The sequence below is a fragment of the Girardinichthys multiradiatus genome, chromosome 6 (assembly GCF_021462225.1).
Source record: "Girardinichthys multiradiatus isolate DD_20200921_A chromosome 6, DD_fGirMul_XY1, whole genome shotgun sequence".
In the NCBI taxonomy this organism is placed as follows: Eukaryota; Metazoa; Chordata; class Actinopteri; order Cyprinodontiformes; family Goodeidae; genus Girardinichthys; species Girardinichthys multiradiatus.
This window is the reverse complement of record NC_061799.1, coordinates 4,351,657-4,372,065: the sequence shown is the minus strand read 5'-3', so window position 1 is coordinate 4,372,065 and position 20,409 is coordinate 4,351,657. Positions and strand designations below refer to the sequence as shown.

Sequence of the window (20,409 nt, the reverse complement as noted above, 5' to 3'; positions counted from 1 at the left end):
CCATGTTCTCTCTTGCCTGCTTGATGCAGTGTTGAAGGACCAGGGTAATATGAATGATAATCAATCAGTCTTGGAGGTTATATATATCTCTGTTTATACAAATAAAATGTATCTCAGGCTACGTTGTGATATCACCGGTTTGAAGTGTAGTCTTACAATGGTCTTACCATAGACGAAATTTACAAGAACATTTTGGTCCAATTTAATTTCTATATGGATATTTTCAATATGTCTTCTGGAAACTGGAAGGTAGTGGGCGGGGTTAAACGTCAGAGTAACCATATCACTGAAGTCGCCTTGTACTTTGACGGTCCGCAGTAAAGGCGCAAAAGTGTCGCCTACTATTTGCGGGCTGACCACGTCGCTGTAACAGTATAGGTGATAGAAACCAGCCTTTATATCTGCCGGAAAAGGAGCCAGTTTTGGTTCAGATACATGAATCCATTCCCCTGGTTTCACGCCCATCATATAAGCTAGAGTGTTGAAGAAGCGTATTTCATACGGACCGCTTGCTTGAAATGCAAATCTCTTTTGAACTTTGCTGAATTTAATGCGGATACCCGAGTTCATTTTTTTGAAAAACAGTTCCATCTCTGTCTCGAGTTGAATAACGCTGTTATAGTAGCCACTTCTGATCCTTTGCGTATTGATCTCCACATCGCCAACCTTCCTCCATTCAAAGTAGGCATCATGATCTGGTAAATTATCCCATGTATGAGGGTATGAAATCTCTGCTAATGCAACCATCCATTGGCCTTCTAAATCAATATGTTGAGCTAAATTTACACGGAAACTCGAACTGGTATTATTTTAAACACTTCCATGCTAGCCTTAGAGGGAAGGGTAATGTAAAAACCGTCATCCTCTGCCTTGCTGTCCATGATGCTGTATGAATCGTTAGGTTTTAGCACACACCTATTTTATACGTTTCGTAGTTCATCAAACTTGATCCAACTGTTGAATTTCTCAGGCCAATTTTTCCAGCGTACAAAAACCTGTTTGACACCCTTGACGGTGCGTTGATTTAATATTTTCTCCACTTGATACATCTTGTCCTTAAATATTTTTACTTTCTGAAGTTCCTCAGCGTAAAAGGAACCCTGGATAGGTTCTCCTTCCAAATCTTTGAGTTTGTATACAGGAGGAGATCGCGGTATCCGCTCATACACTGTAAACACTTCATCTGTAAAACTCTGTTTGTATTTTTTGTTAAACACTCCACGTACCTTGGATATTCTGACAAGATCCCCCTGTTTAAACATTGTCACTGAGGCCCTGCAATATCTGTTGGAGGTAACATCGTACAGATTCTGAAACACTTGAAAGGCATTTTCTGAGGTCACTTCCATTGGGCTCATCTTAATGCTGGTGTGGTAGGTATGGTTGTAGCTTCTAGTAAAATTTTGCAGGACGTCAATGTACCGCCGGGTGTTGTTAGCAGTAAAATATCTCCACATCCTTGTTTTTAACGTACGGTTAAACCTCTCAACCACAGAGGCTTTTGCTTCACTTGCTGTGGCAAAATGTTCAATACCGTGTTTCTCCATTAGAAGCTTAAATTTCTTGTTAAAAAATTATTTCCCTGCATCAGTCTGAAGTTTTTTTGGGACCTGACTTTCTTTAAAAACTGATTCAAAAGCCTTTAGCACCTCTGCAGCAGTTTTCCTCTTCAAAACACGTACATACGCCCTCTTTGAAAAGATGTCAATGACTGTTAATAAATAATTGTAACCGTCATTTTCCTTGGCCAGAGCTTGCATGTCACAGAGATCGGCTTGGAACTGTCTCAATAGTCTGGTGACAAAAACTCTGTTTCTCGGGAACTTTATTCTTGCAGGTTTATGTAGAGTATAGGTATCTTCTCCCGATAAAAAATCTTTAACTTTTTCAACCGCTACCTTCTTCCCTGTTTCATCTTGTATAACCCTCCTCAACCTTTCTAAACCCCCTAAACTTCCCGGATTTGATGGGTTGTAATATACATTTTTCATTATCCTTCTTTCAGACATCCCAGTCTTATGCTCACTCTGACGACTACTTGTTAAATAATGAAAAAAACAAACACCTGAGGGTATATTTATACTTCTTTTTATTTATTTATTTTGTACCCGTATTTAATAGAGAAACAGACAAAAAAACACATTCATATAATAAAGATAAATTCAAACACTGCAATCTTTAAAAAACAAAACTTATATATATATGTATACTAGTAGAAACCCGAGAGAAAATACAGAAAAGACAAAACAAGTCATCAATCATCTGAGATCGGATTGTAGCACTCTGAAACAGAGTTAAGCTGCTTGAGACAGTCATTACCGCTCATCTTCTCGTACATATCAATGATTGCACTATGGAAGCCTTGTACTGATTTCAGTTCATATAAAACCGTCTCTGCAATCGTTTTCACTCTGAAGTCATCTGCTTGTATGCGTCGAAGTGTCTGAAGTTTCCAAATAGCAGGAAGGAGCTTGGGTTTACGAGTCGTCGCACAATGCATTGAAAGTTGATTTGGTAATACTCCTCCTCCAATATCTCCAGGCACTGATGCTGTCGTTGGCTCGGGTGGTTCGTTATGCACCTGTAACAGGTTTCTTTGACATAGTTCGAACAGGTTATGTTGAATAAATGAAGTATTGCTGTTTTCACCGTATTGATGAGAGCGCTTGAGATACAGCCGTCAATTTCATCACCCTGATTACTCTCCTCCTCTTCTGGTGAAGGCAGAGGGGCAGGTATTGGGTCTGGAGTTTGTGGGGAGGGTGAGTAGTCAATCACCCTCTTGTCTTCAGGTTGGATATCTGTGTGTACAGACTCAGCCACGCATAGCGGTGAATAGAGGTCGGGAGAAGGTGGATGATACGATCTGAGGTTGTATCCTGTCGGTGTCCCTGGACTGAATAGGGACTCAAAGAGCTGCGACGATGAGGTGGCTGGTGAGTAGAGGTCTGGAGTAGGTGGATGATACGGCCCGGTGTTGAAGCTTTCATCATCATGATAGGGAGAGAAGACGGTCTCTTCTTGCTGGTTGTAGAGGTCCCAGTATGGTGTTTTCCCGTACGCTCCATACATTCTCAAGGTCTGCCGCAAGCCATTATGAAGAAGAATAGTCTGTGAGCTTGCAGTTAGACCCTGTATATATAGCGCAGGGAGGGTCCTCAAGAAGGGGAGTGGGTTCTCAAAAGAGGGTGGGTCCTCAAAAGAGGGTGGCCTTTAGATCCACAACAGGGTAACGTCAGGATTCTTTTCACTGACATAACATCAATCCAGCAGCGTGAGTTTTCGAAGAGGTTGGAAAGACGCTGTCCAATTTCACTCATCTTCTCAACCCAAGCATCATACGGTACAGCCAGCACAGTCTTGAATACACCGCAGTTCTGATTGAATGCCTCCAACACAAACAGATCTGAGGGGGTCGTCTGGTTATTCTTGCGTTTGCTTGCCTGAAAAGACCATTGGCCATTATCTGTGGTTTTTGACCCCCACACTGCACTAAAGAGAGGTTCTCTCGCAGCTATTTCAACATCGGAAGGACACATTCTCATCCTTTTTGCTGGTTGAGGAGAGCTTTCATCTTCATCCTCCCTTTCGTACACTGAGACTGATTGAGGGTTATTGTTAAGGTGTGGGATTGCCAACCGTAACACAGCCCAGTCGTTGTGGGTGAGAGTACACAGAGCCAATGATCCATTAAATACCTCGTCTTGATCCAATTGATACAGGCAGAGCTCTCCTATTTCGTACATTAAAATATACCCCCAGCTACCGCTCAGTCCATATGGTTCCTAAGACCACTCTTCCTGCAGAGTGTCGAATGGAGGCCTTTGTACCTTGCATAGGTAATATGTTGATTTCTTCGCCTGTAGACGGTTACTGGGGTTTCACACAGAAGAGATGTACGTCTTAGTTGACCTGAGGCCTGTTTTTCATCCATTGTTGTTGGTGAAGTTGAATCATCATCTACAGAGTATGTTACGATAGGAATTCCGATAGGTATCTCAGACGAGGAAATACATGATGTAGATGGTTGTTCATCATCTTGGCACACCTTGCTTTTCTCCCCGGTTTGATGAAAAACTCTCTTAACTCTAACCATTGTTCAACAAGCGTTCTTTTCCAGCGAATGCTGCAGGTAAATTGTTGCATTTTCCGCTAGTATTTAAAACAAACACTGAAGAACGCCCCTCTGTTTTTTTAATTCGTCGATTCTAGATTCGCCCCCAAATGACGAAATCCTATCAGCGCGCATAGTTACGCCCCTTGGCCACACCCCCCCGAGACACCTCAGCAACAGCGCAGACGTGTTAATTCAATAAACAGTGGATGGGAATTGTCAGAGACAATGCTCGAGACTTATGGCCAGGAAAAAGTGCACAGTCCTCTTAATTACTTTGACTACAGTTGGTGTGAAGACTGTCTGAGACAATACGCAAGAAACAGCTGCGGATGTCTGAGGTCTGGTCACCTATTCATTAAACAGTGGATGTGTATTGACTGAGATAATGCTCCAGACTTTCGGCCAGGAATAGAGCACATTCCTCTTAATTACTTTGACTACAGTTGGTGTGAAGACTTTTGTTGAGACAATACACAAGAAACAGCTCTGGATGCCTTAATTCAATAAACAGTGACTGAGGATTTTATAACCTTTATTTTTTATTTTTTCAGTTCACTTATTTCTCTGTTTTAGATCATCTCTACAAGTTACTGGTGCAGATTAAATTGCTCAAACATTTGAGCAGAGGAAGAAAGGTTCTGTGTCTACTTTTTGTCTCCTTGTTTTTTAGATGTAAAAACATCCATCTAAATAACCCCTGTGTTAAAACAAAATGAATTTACAATTCTGTCAGGTTCTCTCTTTTTATCAGAATTTTGTGTGATGTGCCTGCATTAACCTGAGTGACCTTTTAAAGTGGATAAACTACATGTTTTTTTTTTTTTCAGTTCATCTCTACAACAGAAGCCAATTCATCCTTCTTTTCTAAATAACATCTAAATAACCCCTGCGTTAAAACAAAATGAATTTACAATTCTGTCAGGTTCTCTCTTTTTATCAGAATTTCGTGTGATGTGCCTGCATTAACCTGAATGACCTTTTAAAGTGGATAAACTACATGTTTTTTTTTTTTTTTCAGTTCATCTCTACAACAGAAGCCAATTCATCCTTCTTTTCTAAATAACATCTAAATAACCCCTGCGTTAAAACAAAATGAATTTACAATTCTGTCAGGTTCTCTCTTTTTATCAGAATTTTGTGTTGTGCCTGCATTAACCTGAGTGACCTTTTAAAGTGGATAAACTAGATGTTTTGTTTTTAGATGTAAAAAACATCTAAAAACATACAATTAGAAAGATTTGCTTCCTTGTAATGACATCTGGCTAATGACAACATCCGGTTAATGACGATATCCGGCTAATGACGATATCCAGCTAATGACAACATCCGGTTAATGATGATATCCGGTTACGTCACAGGAAGGTCCACCACCGGAAGTCCCGCCCTAGGATGTCCCAGCCACCGGAAGTCCCGCCCACCTGCCAACATTTTCACACCTCGTTTGATTGAAGGATGTACATTTACTCTCTCTAAGGTTAACTGAACCAGCATCTTCAGCTAAAGGGCAGATGTCAACACCAGGCATTTGTCCTTGTTTTGTTTTGGCCATAGAATGTGATTCTGACACTCGTTTAACAGGTATTTGCGCCGTTTCAAAAACCAAAAGCTGAAAGTTTAAGATTGCCAAGAGGGGGCCGCATAGTGAGGGGAACACTACAGACCCTAAAATTATTCATACACCTAGCAAAACCAATATGTTTCTTGGGCTCAAAGTAATATTAAGGTTTTGGAGTGGCCCTACCAGAGCCCAGAATTCCACAGAGAATGTGTGGAGATAGCTCAATATTAGCGTGATGACAAAGAGGCCTTCCAACCTCAAGAGACTTGAAATTATCAGCAAAGATAGGCCTACATTTGGATACTGTTTAAAGGTTTTTGCACAGATTATTGAGAAGGGTATACATAATTTTTGACATCTCCCTTTTAGGTTAAATTAAAAGAAAACAGGTCAATTATTTTTTTCTTGATACTAATTTTATTTGATTTTGCTATCTTTTGAGAGATGCCTGTGTTGTATCAGATTTAAACTTCTTGGTTGAATGAAAATAATTTAGGGTCTAAATCTGCCATGGGTGTGATAATTTTGGCCTAACTGTACATGTTCATTAGATTCTTTCCTGTTATTTTATATATTTTTTACTGTGGTGAAAACAATAGGTGCCAGAATGGCTTTTAATTTAATTCAAAATGTTTGTATGTAATGTAGTTATAATTCAACCATTACTGAACATTACATTTAATTTGCTTTATTAATATTTATATTATTTCAATTGCTTATATTGTATAATTTCTTTTTTTATTGTTGTAAATTTGACTTTAGCATTAGCTAAAATAGCTAAGACATAAATTCTCTAAGTAAAGACTCTTGCATTTACACCGAAAATGCGTCAACCACATGCCTTATGGCTGCTCTTTGTTGATATTTTTATTCACATTATAATCCAAATAAACAACGCAGCCTTAATGTTCGGACACCACACACTACAAATGAGAACAACTGTTGACTGAACCAGCATATTTAGCTATGTTACTCAATATGTTTACGTCGCATTTGTGACCAAAAATATAGGCGCTCACCATTAATGATAACATTTATTTTATTGTATTTAAATAATTCTAAAAGTTAAAATATAATATTCACCTAAATTCTTTTTTTAGACTAGTCAGGAATAGACATGAAACGTTAAGACAATCTGCAGCTTATCAAAAAGGTATACAAACATTTACAAAAGAAAATAATAGTTATTCGCAATAGAAGATAGCTTACATTGAAGTTTAACAAAACACAGATGTGTATAATTGAAGATAAATTCAAATTTCCAGCCTATAGGTGAGCGCTAATAAGTCGTTCGGTCTTTTCCGTTCGGGTTCGTCCCTTTCCGCACTGCCCAGTAGTTCCCACGCACTCTCCTTCCCTGCGCCTTGCTGAGCTGGAAAATGGCTGTGCATAGGGCCAGGGAGTTATGAACGACAGAAGTACGGCGCAGTTAAAAGTTAAATCAGACCTGTCGCCTGAACATTCTTACACACTAAGAACACTGCAGTTTGCAGCTAGGACACCGCATGCCTTCTCTCGGTGGATTTGTAACTGTTCAACATCCGCTGCAGAAAAAGTGAGAAGTCTCAAACATCATCCGCGGGTGAGTTTTTCTCAACTTATTGCACATTTCCAGTACAGCAGGGAAGCCAGCGGCCACTGTACTGGAAAATGGTGGAAGTTCAGTGCTGTTAATGTGCGGTGTGGAGGCAGAGCCACGCTCACCTTATCGCTCAGTGTAAACGTTTATTCTCATATTTTGCCATTGTGGTTTTCTGTTGTTACACTGAGGTTTTTGCTGGAAAAATATTTAATTTGGTCTTTTCGCACGTTCCTCTGTGCTCGCGCTTATCGACACTGACATGTAACCACTGACATGTTGATTTATTGTCACTAGTTAATTAAATGACTTTAAATAAATTAGGAACTCATTATTTTTACTTTTAAGCTCGTGCATTTCTAGTAAAAAAATACTTAAACGTTAACCAAGTATTACTAGTTGCCAAGTGTTAGTGTTTGTTGTTCGTATTATTGTCAAATGCTAACATTAGGCTTTTTGCTTTGTTGACATGATAAAACTACGTTTAATCCTCAGGAGGGGGGGTTACTAAGGTGTGTGCACATTCAGAATAGGAGAACATGATGTATGGAGGCCTGCATAGCTGAGAATGTGTTTGTTTTAAGGATTTAGTTTCCATCAAGCATTATCAGTACATGTAAGTTGGGTTATTTTTGCATAAAAACAACTCCAGAGATCACCACCAAATTGTGCCTGGAGTGATGGAAGAAGTTGGTCTTGGAGGACATTTTGTCTCTTTATATTTTTGGCGGTATTCTTGGGCAGAATTATGAGGATGGCCTGTTCTGTGGATGAGAAATAACCCCAGACATGGGTTGTACCAGGATGCTCAAGTGTTGGGATCACACAGGATAAGGAGTTGACAAATATTAGTTTCTCTCTGGCTGTTATCAGAGCAGTTATTGGCAAATATTTCATGCTGATTATTATAATTTTGTTAATATGTTTTTTTTTCTGTTTATCCGAGATCAGAATATTTTCAGTTTCTTTAGGGATGAAACATTTATGTACCTGTTCGCTAAAATGAGCTGGCTGAAGCTGTAGCTTCTTCCTCCTCCTGTGCTTCTACAGATCTTATGGTGAAGTATTTTAGGTGATGCAGGTATTGTGCTCTGCCTTACACACAACCTGTTTATAAGAGAGATTCCCAAGATAATAACTAATAATAAATTGAACCTAACTGGCTCTGTGGACCTCTGCAGGTTGTAAATCATTGTTTACTAAACTACAGAGGATTTACTGTTATTTTCATAGCACACAAGGACTGGCGCTCCGCTCACTGTTTTTTGATGTCTGGCAGTATTTTTAAATAAAAACAAATTTCAACCTAATTTATCGTCCTGTTGGTATATTGGCCTACCTCTACACAGAACTTGTGATAGGTCTCACCTCTTCTTAAGACAAATAATTGTTTCAAATTTCACTCTTGAAAGTCCTGAAACCTTCTTCACTCTAATTGGACATCTTATCTTTGTCATTTACAAAAAATAGTTGTTTTGAATGGAATTTTCTTAGCATTCTTTTCTTTCATACACTGTATTGCCAAAAGTATTTGCTCACCTGCCTTAACTCGCATTTGAACTTAAGTGACATCCCATTTTTAAAGGCTTCAATGTGACGTTGATCCATCCTTTGCAGATATAACAACTTCAGTTCTTCTGGGAAGGCTGCCTACAAGGTTTAGGAGTGTGTTCATGAGAATTTTTGACCATTCTTCCAGAAGCAAATTTGTGAGGACTAACGTTGAACAAGAAGGGCAGGTTCTCTTGTAATTCATCCTAAAGGTGTTCTATCAATTTGAGATCAGGACTTGGTGCAGGCCAGTCGAGCTCATCCACACCAAACTCTCTCATCCATGTCTTTATAGACCTTTCTTTGTGCACTGGCACAAAGTCCTGTTGGAAGAGGAAGGGACCATCTCCAACCTATTACCACAACGTTGGTAGCATGGAATTGTCCAAAATCTCTGGGTATGCTGAAGCATTTATAGTTCCTTTCAATGGAACTAAGGGACCAAGCCCAGCTCCTGAAAAACAACCCACAGCATAATGCCTCCTCCAATCGGAATATTAGTCCCGGTTCCAATCGATTCTGGAGACTCAGTGCCCAGCCCTACCAATGAGTACATGTTAATATCGTCAGTAAAAAATGTGGAAATGGTGCTAAGCTAGATTTTGTTACATTGACATGAACATGTTTAAATGAAACAGTCATTTTAACATCTAAACCTAGGTAAACCTTAATGGTGTCTATATGTCCTCTACAAGCAACAATGGCTTATTTTAAAGATTGAAGTATTAATTTTAACTTTCCTTTCTCAGAAACTGTTTTCTCTGTTATGCACAATTTACCAAGACCAGGCAGCCTTCAGGAGTATGTAACTGAAATCTCAAGCATGCCCATGTCAATATTTCAGGCAGAAAAATAAGTAATCGCAAGCTCTGGTGCTGTTGCTCTGTCCTTCAAGCCTGTGGGGCAGCAGATTTTTCAGATCCATGTGGACTCATGGCCTGAGGCCAAGATGGATCCGTAGACAAGGGTATGTAAGGTCAACAAAGTAGCTAACTAATACACTGCTCAAAAAAATAAAGGGAACACTCAAATAACACATCCTAGATCTGAATGAATGAAATATTCTCATTGAATACTTTGTTCTGTACAAAGTTGAATGTGCTGACAACAAGATCACACAAAAATCATCAATGGAAATCAAATTTATTAACCAATGGAGGCCTGGATTTGGAGTAACACACAAAATTAAAGTGGAAAAACACACTACAGGCTGATCCAACTTTGATGTAATGTCCTTAAAACAAGTCAAAATGAGGCTCAGTATTGTGTGTGGCCTCCATGTGCCTGTATGACCTCCATACAACGCCTGGGCATGCTCCTGATGAGACCGTGGATGGTCTCCTGAGGGATCTCCTCCCAGACCTGGACTAAAGCATCCGCCAACTCCTGGACAGACTGTGGTGCAACGTGACGTTGGTGGATGGAGCGAGACATCATGTCCCAGATGTGCTCAATTGGATTCAGGTCTGGGAAACGGGCAGGCCAGTCCATAGCTTCAATGTCTTCATCTTGCAGGAACTGCTGACACACTCCAGCCACATGAGGTTTAGCATTGTCCTGCATTAGGAGGAACCCAGGGCCAACCGCACCAGCATATGGTCTCACAAGGGGTCTGAGGATCTCATCTCGGTACCTAATGGCAGTCAGGCTACCTCTGGCGAGCACATGGAGGGCCATGTGACCCTCCAAAGAAATGCCACCCCACACCATTACTGACCCCCTGACCAAGACAGCAAGTCTTTGTGATGTATCAAGAGCCACGGTATCCAGGGTAATGTCAGCATACCACCAAGAAGGACGAACCACATCCAACAGGATTAACTGTGGACGCAAGAGGAAGCTGTCTGAAATGGATGTTCGGGTGCTAACCCGGATTGTATCCAAAAAACATAAAACCACGGCTGCCCAAATCACGGCAGAATTAAATGTGCACCTCAACACTCCTGTTTCCACCAGAACTGTCCGTCGGGAGCTCCACAGGGTCAATATACACGGCCGGGCTGCTATAGCCAAACCTTTGGTCACTCATGCCAATGCCAAACGTCGGTTTCAATGGTGCAAGGAGCGCAAATCTTGGGCTGTGGACAATGTGAAACATGTAGTGTTCTCTGATGAGTCCACCTTTACTGTTTTTCCCTCATCCGAGAGAGTTACTGTGTGGAGAATCCCCAAAGAAGCGTACCACCCAGACTGTTGCATGCCCAGAGTGAAGCATGGGGGTGGATCAGTGATGGTTTGGGCTGCCATATCATGGCATTCCCTTGGCCCAAGGACTACTGAACCATTCTTGAGGACCATGTGCATCCAATGGTTCAAACATTGTATCCTGAAGGCGGTGCTTTGTATCAGGATGACAGTGCACCAATACACACAGCAAGACTGGTGAAAGATTGGTTTGATGAACATGAAAGCGAAGTTGAACATCTCCCGTGGCCTGCACAGTCACCAGATCTAAATATTATTGAGCCACTTTGGGGTGTTTTGGAGGAGCGAGTCAGGAAACGTTTTCCTCCACCAGTATCACGTAGTGACCTGGCCACTATCCTGCAAGAAGAATGGCTTAAAATCCCGCTGACCACTGTGTAGGACTTGTATATGTCATTCCCAAGACAAATTGACGCTGTATTGGCTGCAAAAGGAGGCCCTACACCATACTAATAAATTATTGTGGTCTAAAACCAGGTGTTTCAGTTTCATTGTCCAACCCCTATAAGTACTTATAATGCTTATAAAACTTTTTTCAGGAACTACAACACAAGTGACTCCCAGCAGATAACATTACATCTGCACATGAGACAAGCTAGAGCAAAACAAAAAGAGAGATGCAGATACAAGTGGAAGGTGTGTGGAAGCTGAGGGCAGAGGTCGGGAAGCCAAGCTCAGTGTCACAAAAGCATAGTGAAATATAATAGTATTAGCTTTATGTCAATATGTATGATGGCACGTCAGTTCCTTTTCATAGCATTCATTTCGTGCCTCACTATGGGAAACGACTCCTGTGTGTCCTCGTCAGAAGCTTAAATGTTATTCAGCCCTGAATGGGTGGCTTCAGCAACGTCTATGTCGGGAGGGGCCTGGACCTTCACCCTATAAATAGGGCAAGCGTCGTTCATGATTTAAGAACCTCTTCTCGGCTCTCTCAGAAGATATTATCACTAAACCAGATAATGACTTTGGGAAAGAAATCTGCAACATAACGGATCACAGTCTCCGTCTCCATGAACGGAGCGTCTCCATGGTTCTTCAGGAGTAGCCATGCTGGCATGGGTTCACCAACCCGACAACCAGGGAGAAGGGGAAACCTTCCTATGCATTCCCTCCAGTAGCTCTCATTCCTGCCGATCAAGCCAGGGTGAGGAAGGAGGGTCTATCCATGATCCTGATATGCACCAACGTGTCCGGGAAAGCACTGGTTGGCGGAGATTTTTCAACTCTTGTGCAGACCACCGTGGCAACTGCCACTTTGCAGGGATCTCCTGTCCCAGACTCACAGGGACGTATTTCATCCTTGTCCAGAAAGGCTGTCCCCTTTGGCTTGGTCCCTATGTGGCTGAATTTCAATGCAGATGCGATCCCCTTTTGGTGTTGTTGACACCATCCAGTGTGCCAGAGTGGAAGATTTTTGTAAGGTGGTGCACAGATTCTCACACCATCCCCTATTGATGCCTGGTGGCAGTGGTCTTGTTTTTAGAGAATCTTATTGATAAAGCCAAACCCTTCTCAACCATAGATATATTTAACTGCTATTTCAGCCTCTCATGTTGGCTTTGGAAGAACAGTAGAACAGTAGGCCAACATTCATTGTTTTGTTGTTTTATGAAAAGGGCATGCCTCAAATTGTCCATGTCCAGGCCTTTGGCCCCACCGTGGGACCTTCCCACTGTTTTAGAAGCTTTGTCTCATTTTCCTTTAAGCCATTAGAAGAAGCTGAGCCTAGGTTTCTATCCCTCTTTGCTTCTTGGTCTTTCCTCAGCTAAGTGGATTGGTGAAATTCATTCCCTTTCGGTCCATCAAGCCTTTATTAATTTTTTTCTCTGAGGACTCAAAGGTCATCCTGCAACCTAACTCATCTTTTGTTCCAAAAGTGGTGGGCTCATGCTCTTCAATAGAGCTTGACTGCCTTTTTACCTCCTTTTTCTTCAGAGGAGTAAAGACATCTACATAGTCCGTGTCTAGTGCGGGCACTGCTGTTTTATTTGGACAAGGCGCAAGGCATATTCTAGCCTCGTCTTTGTGCACATTCCAAAAGGGTGCTTGCATCCTCATGGGCCCTTTTTTAAAGGGATCTCTATTGAGGAGATGTGTACAGCTACAAGATGGGCTTCCTCTGATACATTTGCTAGGTTTTACAAGCTTGATGTGACTGCTCTTTTTTTGGCACATTCAATCTTAAGTGTAGACTCTCCTGGTGTGGCCCCTTACTGATTGGCCAATGGGAACAGTTGTCATTTAAACAGGCATGTCTGTCAATCTGAGAGTCAGTATTTCTCTCCATAGTAAGACATGAAACGAATGCTATAAACGAGTACTTAAGGTTATGATTATAACCCCAGTTATCTGATTAGCATGATTGAGTGTCTCACCAGACCAACCTCCTTGCTGCGAAGTGAAGAAGAGAGAAGCATGTTTTTGAATGACGCCATGTCAGCCCATTTTATAAGGTGAGGGTCCGGGCCCCTCCTCACATAGACGTCACTGATACCAGCCATTCATGGCTGGCGTAATGACATTTAAGCTTCTTACGAGGCCACATATGTGCACAATACCAGTTCACAGAATTGTCTTAATAGGGGTTTTCTGGATGAATTTGCCATTTGTCACACCGCAGTTAAGAGAACTATTTAAATAACTATAGGGTGATTGTTTGAAACTTGTGATTCTTCATCGAACAAACGAGGTTAACTCCTGAACATCCTATTAGAAGCAAGCACATTATCGCCACCCGTTCTGCTGTTGTGACAATTGTAGATCGTAATCCTCTAAGTATAACACTATGCATGGCCATAGGCGGGTCCTAATGTCTTACACATGTAGACACATATTGGCACCAGACATGTTTGGTTTCTCATGCAGCTACAGTGGAGAAAGTTGGACCAAACCAAAACTCTGTATCAGCGTACACATTTTTCTACAGCAAAAAGTTATCCAGCTCTCTCTTCACTTCACTGGCCTACTCACCTGAAACAACGTCAAGCTGAATGTAAACATTACTGGTACTTGAGAAAAATCAGGTATCGGCTTCATATTCTTTATCAAAAAAACTATTGAGCTGAATCTCAGTTTTATAGTTTTATAGTTGCCACTTTTCTTTGTTTCTCTTGATTGAAGCAAACGGAAAATGTATCAAATGGTGATTTTTGTGTATCGTTGCACCCTTAGTTGATATATATTAATGATTATGTCCAGTCCTGTAGCTCTATTTTGAGGGAAGATTCATCAACTAGAAATCTTCAGTGCCAGATTTTGTTTTCATAAACTGTTTTATCTAAATATTAAAGTTACAACGAAACAATTAAGAGGAAGAACAGAAAAACCTAATGTTCCTATGCTTTTGGTTTTTTCTTATATGTGGAACTCATTCCATAGTCACTATTTTTATTCAAAGGGTTTTTTCCCGCCTACTTTTTTCACCAACACAGAAATATAAATGAACAGGAACAACACATGTCTAACATTTTGAGTTTGGAAAAAGCTGTTTGTTAAAAATACATTTACTAATCATATTTGAGCAAGATTTTAAAAACACTCACTCCTTACCATATATGAAAAATGACCTTGCACTATCATAGTACCTGGAGGGAACCCACTTATGTATAGGTAAAACATGCAAACTCCATGCAGAAAGACCAGGCCAAGGTTTGAACCCAGGACCAACTGCACCACTGTGCAGCCCTCATCTCACACACTAACCAAGCTAACGTTTATGTTGGGAACTAAAGTGCAGATTTCTACATTCCACAAAAGAACTTTAAAAAGCAGTACCAAAATTAGACTTTCGACTATCACTGAAGTCTGGTATTTGGGAACATTGCGGTTTCTCATTTGGCTACAGTGTAGATGGAGAAAGAAACGCGGAACGAAGCAAGGGTTTATGTCAATGTTTAACAGCTAGAGGGTTAATTGCTCTACCTACACTGAACTTAATTGCTAACCTGAAACAACATCAAGCAGAATGTAAACATCACTGGTACAAAGAAAAAATAGCTAAAGTACCTGTAGCATTTATCCAGCCCCAAATGGCAAGGGAGTCTTTACAGCAGCAGAGAGACACATGTTTTTCATTTTTTATTATCAAATGTTGGCACAGATTTGTTAAAAAATTCCTAAACAACAACACTAAAAAGTGGTTAATTTTCAAATGTCTTTTTAGTTATATAATCATTTTATTAACAGACAAAATGAAAAAAAAAATCACCGATTGGTTCTATACTTGTCAGTTTGTGAAATGCTAGAACATATTGATAAAATTAAATTACTGTCAGAAAATTCAAGCATTTTTGGTTTACTGTTGACTGAAGTAAAATCTATAAAAAATATTTATGTTTTTGTTTCTTGACTGAAATAACCCAAACCGTACCAAACCTTAAAACCAAGGTATGTTCTGAACCAGAATTTTCTGTACCATTACACCCATAGTCTCACAATCATATGACCAATAATACAGGTAACATTAAAAATAGGTACATAGTGGTTAGACAAGGCCTTTTGTATGTAAGGTTCTTAGTTGTTTGGTTTGCACATATTTTCCTTACCAGTATGGTTTAGTATTTTTACCTTTGTAATTGGCATCTGCTGTTATGATTTCTGTACTAAAAATCATCCAATAAAAACATCAAATCTTTCCCAAGCTTAGCATATTTTAGAAATTACAACTGTGTATTGTTTGACTCCTAAAGTAGTGCCAGTGGCACCCGGCTTTATTTTATTCTGTTAGTTTTACTTTTTATCTGCTGATGTATAATGAGCTATGCTGGCTGACTGAACACATCAAGAATCATTTGACATTTTCAGACTTCACAATTAGATCACAGTAACATCTTTATTTAAAATGGATGATCCATTCTTGGCGCGGTGCTGTTGGTGTAGGGGTTAGTGCGTGACCACATATAGAGGCTATAGTCCTCGAAGCGGCCATCCCAGGTTCGAGTCCCAGACCCGGCGACCTTTGCCGAATGTCTCCCCCTCTCTTTGCCCCTCCTTCCTGTCTTACTACTATCAAAAATAAATGCCTCTAGTGCTGAAAAAAGTCTTTAAATAAAGAAAAAGAAAAACAAATGGATGATCCCTTCAAAGTAGCACATGTATTTGCTATTCATAAAAACATATGAAAGGCAGCAGGCTTGGAGTTCATAAGATTAGTTTTAAATCATTAAAAAAAAGAATAATTAGAAATCAAGCCATGTTTTTTTATATGAGCTTGATTAAAGTTTTATTTAAATATTTCTAGTTATTATATTTGATCTCTTACCGAGTGTTTGCCTGCATTTATCAGAGTTACTGCAGACATCATCCACTTGCCTCCTACTGCACAAATACAGCATGACTCATGAGGATTTTTCCAGTTACATGCAGGCCAGAGTCTTTCCATGTTATGTTTTCAGTCCTGATGCTTAGATAGTTGACTGTATTTGGAATAATAATTTCACCTAAAATCATGAGCAGTCAGCTTGGTGTTTTAAAAACTTGAATAAGCTGAGTTTGGGGGAAAAGCTGGAGTTCTTTTGGTTGGATGTTTGATCACTGCCTAGAAACATTTTCTAATATTAGAACATTTTCTTGATTTGCCCGGCTTCTCTGGTGACTGTGAAGCACATGGCCAGAGCATTGACCAATCAGAGCACAGGACTAGCATTCTCCCTCTCTAGCAACAGTGAGTTACTTGCTGCCTATTCATTATTTATTTTCCTGTGGTCTCCCTCTGCTGCGTGGACTCTACTGGTAGCAAAGTGCTCCGTCTCTCACTCTGCCATTTTCCTGCTTTCTGACGCTCTCTGCCCAGACTAAATGCAAAGTGTTTAACACGGAGTGGCTCTACCGACGCCAAGCTGACCAGCTGCTGTGCTGACCTGTACTGCAGAACTAAAACACTTGGTCTGTAACAGAGAAGACTGCTCTTTCAACCTCGGAGGACTTGTTTTACTCTGGAACTTAGTAAAAATTAACTACTAAACTTGTGCTCAGTTGTTTTTATCTTTGATATTTGGTTGTTTTTTTTTTTGCCGGCTTATTGCTGCATTTCTTTGTAAAGGAATAAAACATGGCAACTGGAGAAACAACTGGAGTTTTTCTCAGGATGACAATCAGGGGGGGGGGCAGTGGGAGGCAGGACTTTTTGCATGTTTTATGGGTTTGGGTAGGGGGGTGAGGAGCAGGTGGAGAGATGAGGCAGAGGAGTTGGGGGGTGGTTATGGTGGTGTGAGGATTGCGGGCTGTGGTTGGGTATGCCGGTGCCACGTGTCTAGCCTGGCACTTCTTGCTTGTCGATTTGGAAGATGTGGGACTGAGTCTTGCGGAGCCTGTCCGGCTTCACTCTGAATAAAAAGTGGGGTGAGTTTTGCACGTTCCTGCATCCAGTTATTACCCTAACCTAACATTTAAACAGTCTCTTTAAAATAAAAAAATATTTATTTATATTCAAAGGGGTTTTCAGTAAACGTGCGTGTGCATTCGAAATGCCATTGGAGAGAGAGAACAACTAGACTGAGGTTCAGAAGCATGCACTTTGGCATTCACACATGCAAACTGGACATTTTCTGTATTATTTTATGCTTCTGTCTGGTTGTATTGATCTCTATGCACCATCATTCTATATATTGTCCATTCATGAACATTTCTGAAACGCTGGCAAAGCATCAGGCCTCGCAGACCAGGCCTTTGGTTACTCGGATTTAGCCATTTTGGAAACGACCCCAAATATCATCTTAGCAGTCGACCAAAAATAACGGAGGCTTTCCTTTCAATAACCTTTCTGCCTCTTTCACTTTTTAATCCTACCTTTTCCTGCTCCTCATTGAAATCCATTCATTGTGTCCAGACTTTAATAGGACCGTTGTCCTTGGTTGGTCCACAAACCATAGATTGCGTACTTAATCTGGAAACCATAAACCCTCGTTTTTCTGTCTCAGCATAGTTTCTGTTTTTTAATGTTATTCAGCAACAGTTTTGATTACTGTGTCCCATTCTCAGAAGACCTCTGATTGGTCGAGATTTTACCAGGGATTTTATACTCTAATTTTAAGTCGGATTTCTAGATGGATAGTTTGACAATTATTGTCTTTCATTCATTTGACAAAACAAGGTAGACATTGAATCCTCTTATTTATACCTGTAAATGACTCATTTAAGCTGTTTTGTTTTAGTTGCATAGTACAGACTGTGCACAAGCTGTATACGTTAGGTTTTGCAGTTATTTGTGTTGTTAAATTTGAATTGCACATCCCAGACGATGTTTTGGCTGCATGTACATGTAGAAATCTTTATATATGAATGATTTTATGTTGTTTTCATTAGCTTTGCTTTATTTCAGATAAATGTAACACAGAACGACTGAAGTGTTTTTAACTGAAAGAAGCCAAAATAGGTCTGAGTCAACACAGTTACTCCTTTTCTGTCCCATGCAGGAACGATTGTGGCAAAGGTTTCTGACTTATGGTTCATATCTTCGTTTGCATGATCACTCTGTAAAAGCCTTCCCTTGACTTCTGTTAATCAGACTTGCTGATGTTTGAGTCGTAGGAACGGTTATTTCACAGTGAAACTTCTTGTTCCTGTGGAAAGTGTTCTGCATCACTTTGGGCTGTGAGGGAGTGAATGTAGAAGAGGAACTGGAGGCTCCTGTCCAGGTCCCAGTCTGCTGTTCGTAATGACGCAGCATCATCATCCGATCTCTGCTTCCTAAGTGTAGACTGCACAGATGCATGGAGCTGTCGCAGTTCGCCATTTTCATGCATTGCTTTAGCTTCGTTTCATGTAGGTCTGAGCCGCCTTTCTTTGGGTATAAAGCATCATCCTTTTAACAGTAACTGTTATTGTTTTGGGATATCTTAGTTTTATTATTATTTCCAAATTACTATTATCATTATTAACGTGTTTTAACTTGTTTTTTCTGTTCTTTCTTTCTTCTGTTATGCAGGTCAGTCGGTTTTCCTTCTCATAAATGTGAGCGAACTTGAAAGGATTTAAAAGCGCCGCACTCCAGCTGCTTTTCCGTCAATCTAACCGTTTACTTGGAGCGCAGAGATCCAGCGACACTGGGACATTGGCTAGCATAATCTTTCATCAGAACACCAAACTTGCACCAGGTTGTTGCTGCTTGAAGGAGCATGTTGCCAACGCTGTCCCTCTGCTCCATCATTTGGCTCAACCGGGGTATCAAGCTGAGGAAAGTGCAGCTGTCGAGCAACACCGGTCAGCTTTGAAGCCCCCACTGCAATTATAGCAGCTACCTTATGAACTAGTAAAAATGCTTCTAAACTTTGGGTGACTTCCCTCCTTCCTTCAATCCCCCAGTCTAGAAACCACAGCACCAACACTTCGCATCAGTGACTCAACAGCCACTTCAGTTTCTCACGGAGGATTCCATTGCAGACAAAATCAGGTGGAAAAAAAGGAACTCATCTGCTCTACAAAATGGCAGCAGATGGTTTCCAATACCGTGCACTGTACACATTTACCAAGGACCAGGGAGAGGACTTGGATCTGCAGCCAGGAGACCTCCTGACAGTCAGCAAGGCCTCTCTGATGTCAGTACAGAACTATGAGGAGGGCATTGAGGAGCACCCAGAGCATCTAGGCTGGCTCCTAGGATACAATGAACGCACCAAGCAGAGAGGCGACTTCCCAGGGACGTTCGTTGAGTTTGTTGGTCTGATCAAAATGGCCCATCCATTGAATCAGCCAAGGTCCCAGCGACCTCTCCCAGCTGCTCCCATATCAGAACCTTCTCATGGTAAGAGCTTTCACATTCATTTAGATTATAATCCATCTCTGCTTGATGCCGGCACAGCTTCTGTTCTCAGCACTGGCGCCATTTGTAGCACACCTTCTGACTTTCACCAGGATGGCTTTCACAAATAAAATAAAAGGTTCTGAATCAGAAGCTGTGTTATTTATAACAGAATATCTTCTCACTGTAACACGATTCAATCTGGAATTAACAGGTATTTTAGATTTTGAGAACTAGAGCTGGACAAGATATTCTGGTTTCCTTAAAAGCAGTGAAGTGGCCATTTGCAGATGACAACTTTAGCAGGAGCAAGCGTACCTGAAATGGAATACATTCAGGAACTATTCTTCATTAGGCCTATACTTATGTACTTATGCGTTACTGTGGAAGCAATAACATTAACAACAAAGAGGTACTTACATGGAACATTTAATTAAGTTGCACAAACAATGAGCTAAAATAACAGGAGGGCTTCTTAAAGAAGAACTAACAGGCCTATGAGAGCCGGTAAATTACTGATCATTAGGTGATCAGATACTTGTGTCATGCAATAAAATGTTAATTAATTACTTAAAAATCACACAGTGTGTCACACAATGTTCTGGATTTCGGTTCTAGATTCCGTCACTTACAGTTGAAGAGTACCTACAATAAAAATT

The 20,409-nt window shown here is 40.6% G+C and overlaps 1 protein-coding gene across 2 annotated transcripts in view; it reads left to right on the top strand.

Moving 5' to 3' along the window:
* Positions 1-7,024: 7,024 nt before the first annotated feature.
* Positions 7,025-20,409, top strand: part of pik3r2 (phosphoinositide-3-kinase, regulatory subunit 2 (beta)) — a 54,808-nt gene continuing 41,423 nt past the window's right edge. Inside the window, exons 1-3 of one of the 2 annotated variants that reach the window (XM_047367318.1) lie at positions 7,025-7,257; positions 18,938-19,212; positions 19,315-19,753. In XM_047367318.1, coding sequence (XP_047223274.1) covers positions 19,435-19,753 — 319 coding nt within the window. In that variant the 5' untranslated portion in view covers positions 7,025-7,257; positions 18,938-19,212; positions 19,315-19,434. Of the gene's footprint in view, positions 7,258-17,229; positions 17,353-18,937; positions 19,754-20,409 lie in introns of those variants that run through there. The other variant, XM_047367320.1, reaches the window with a different exon arrangement.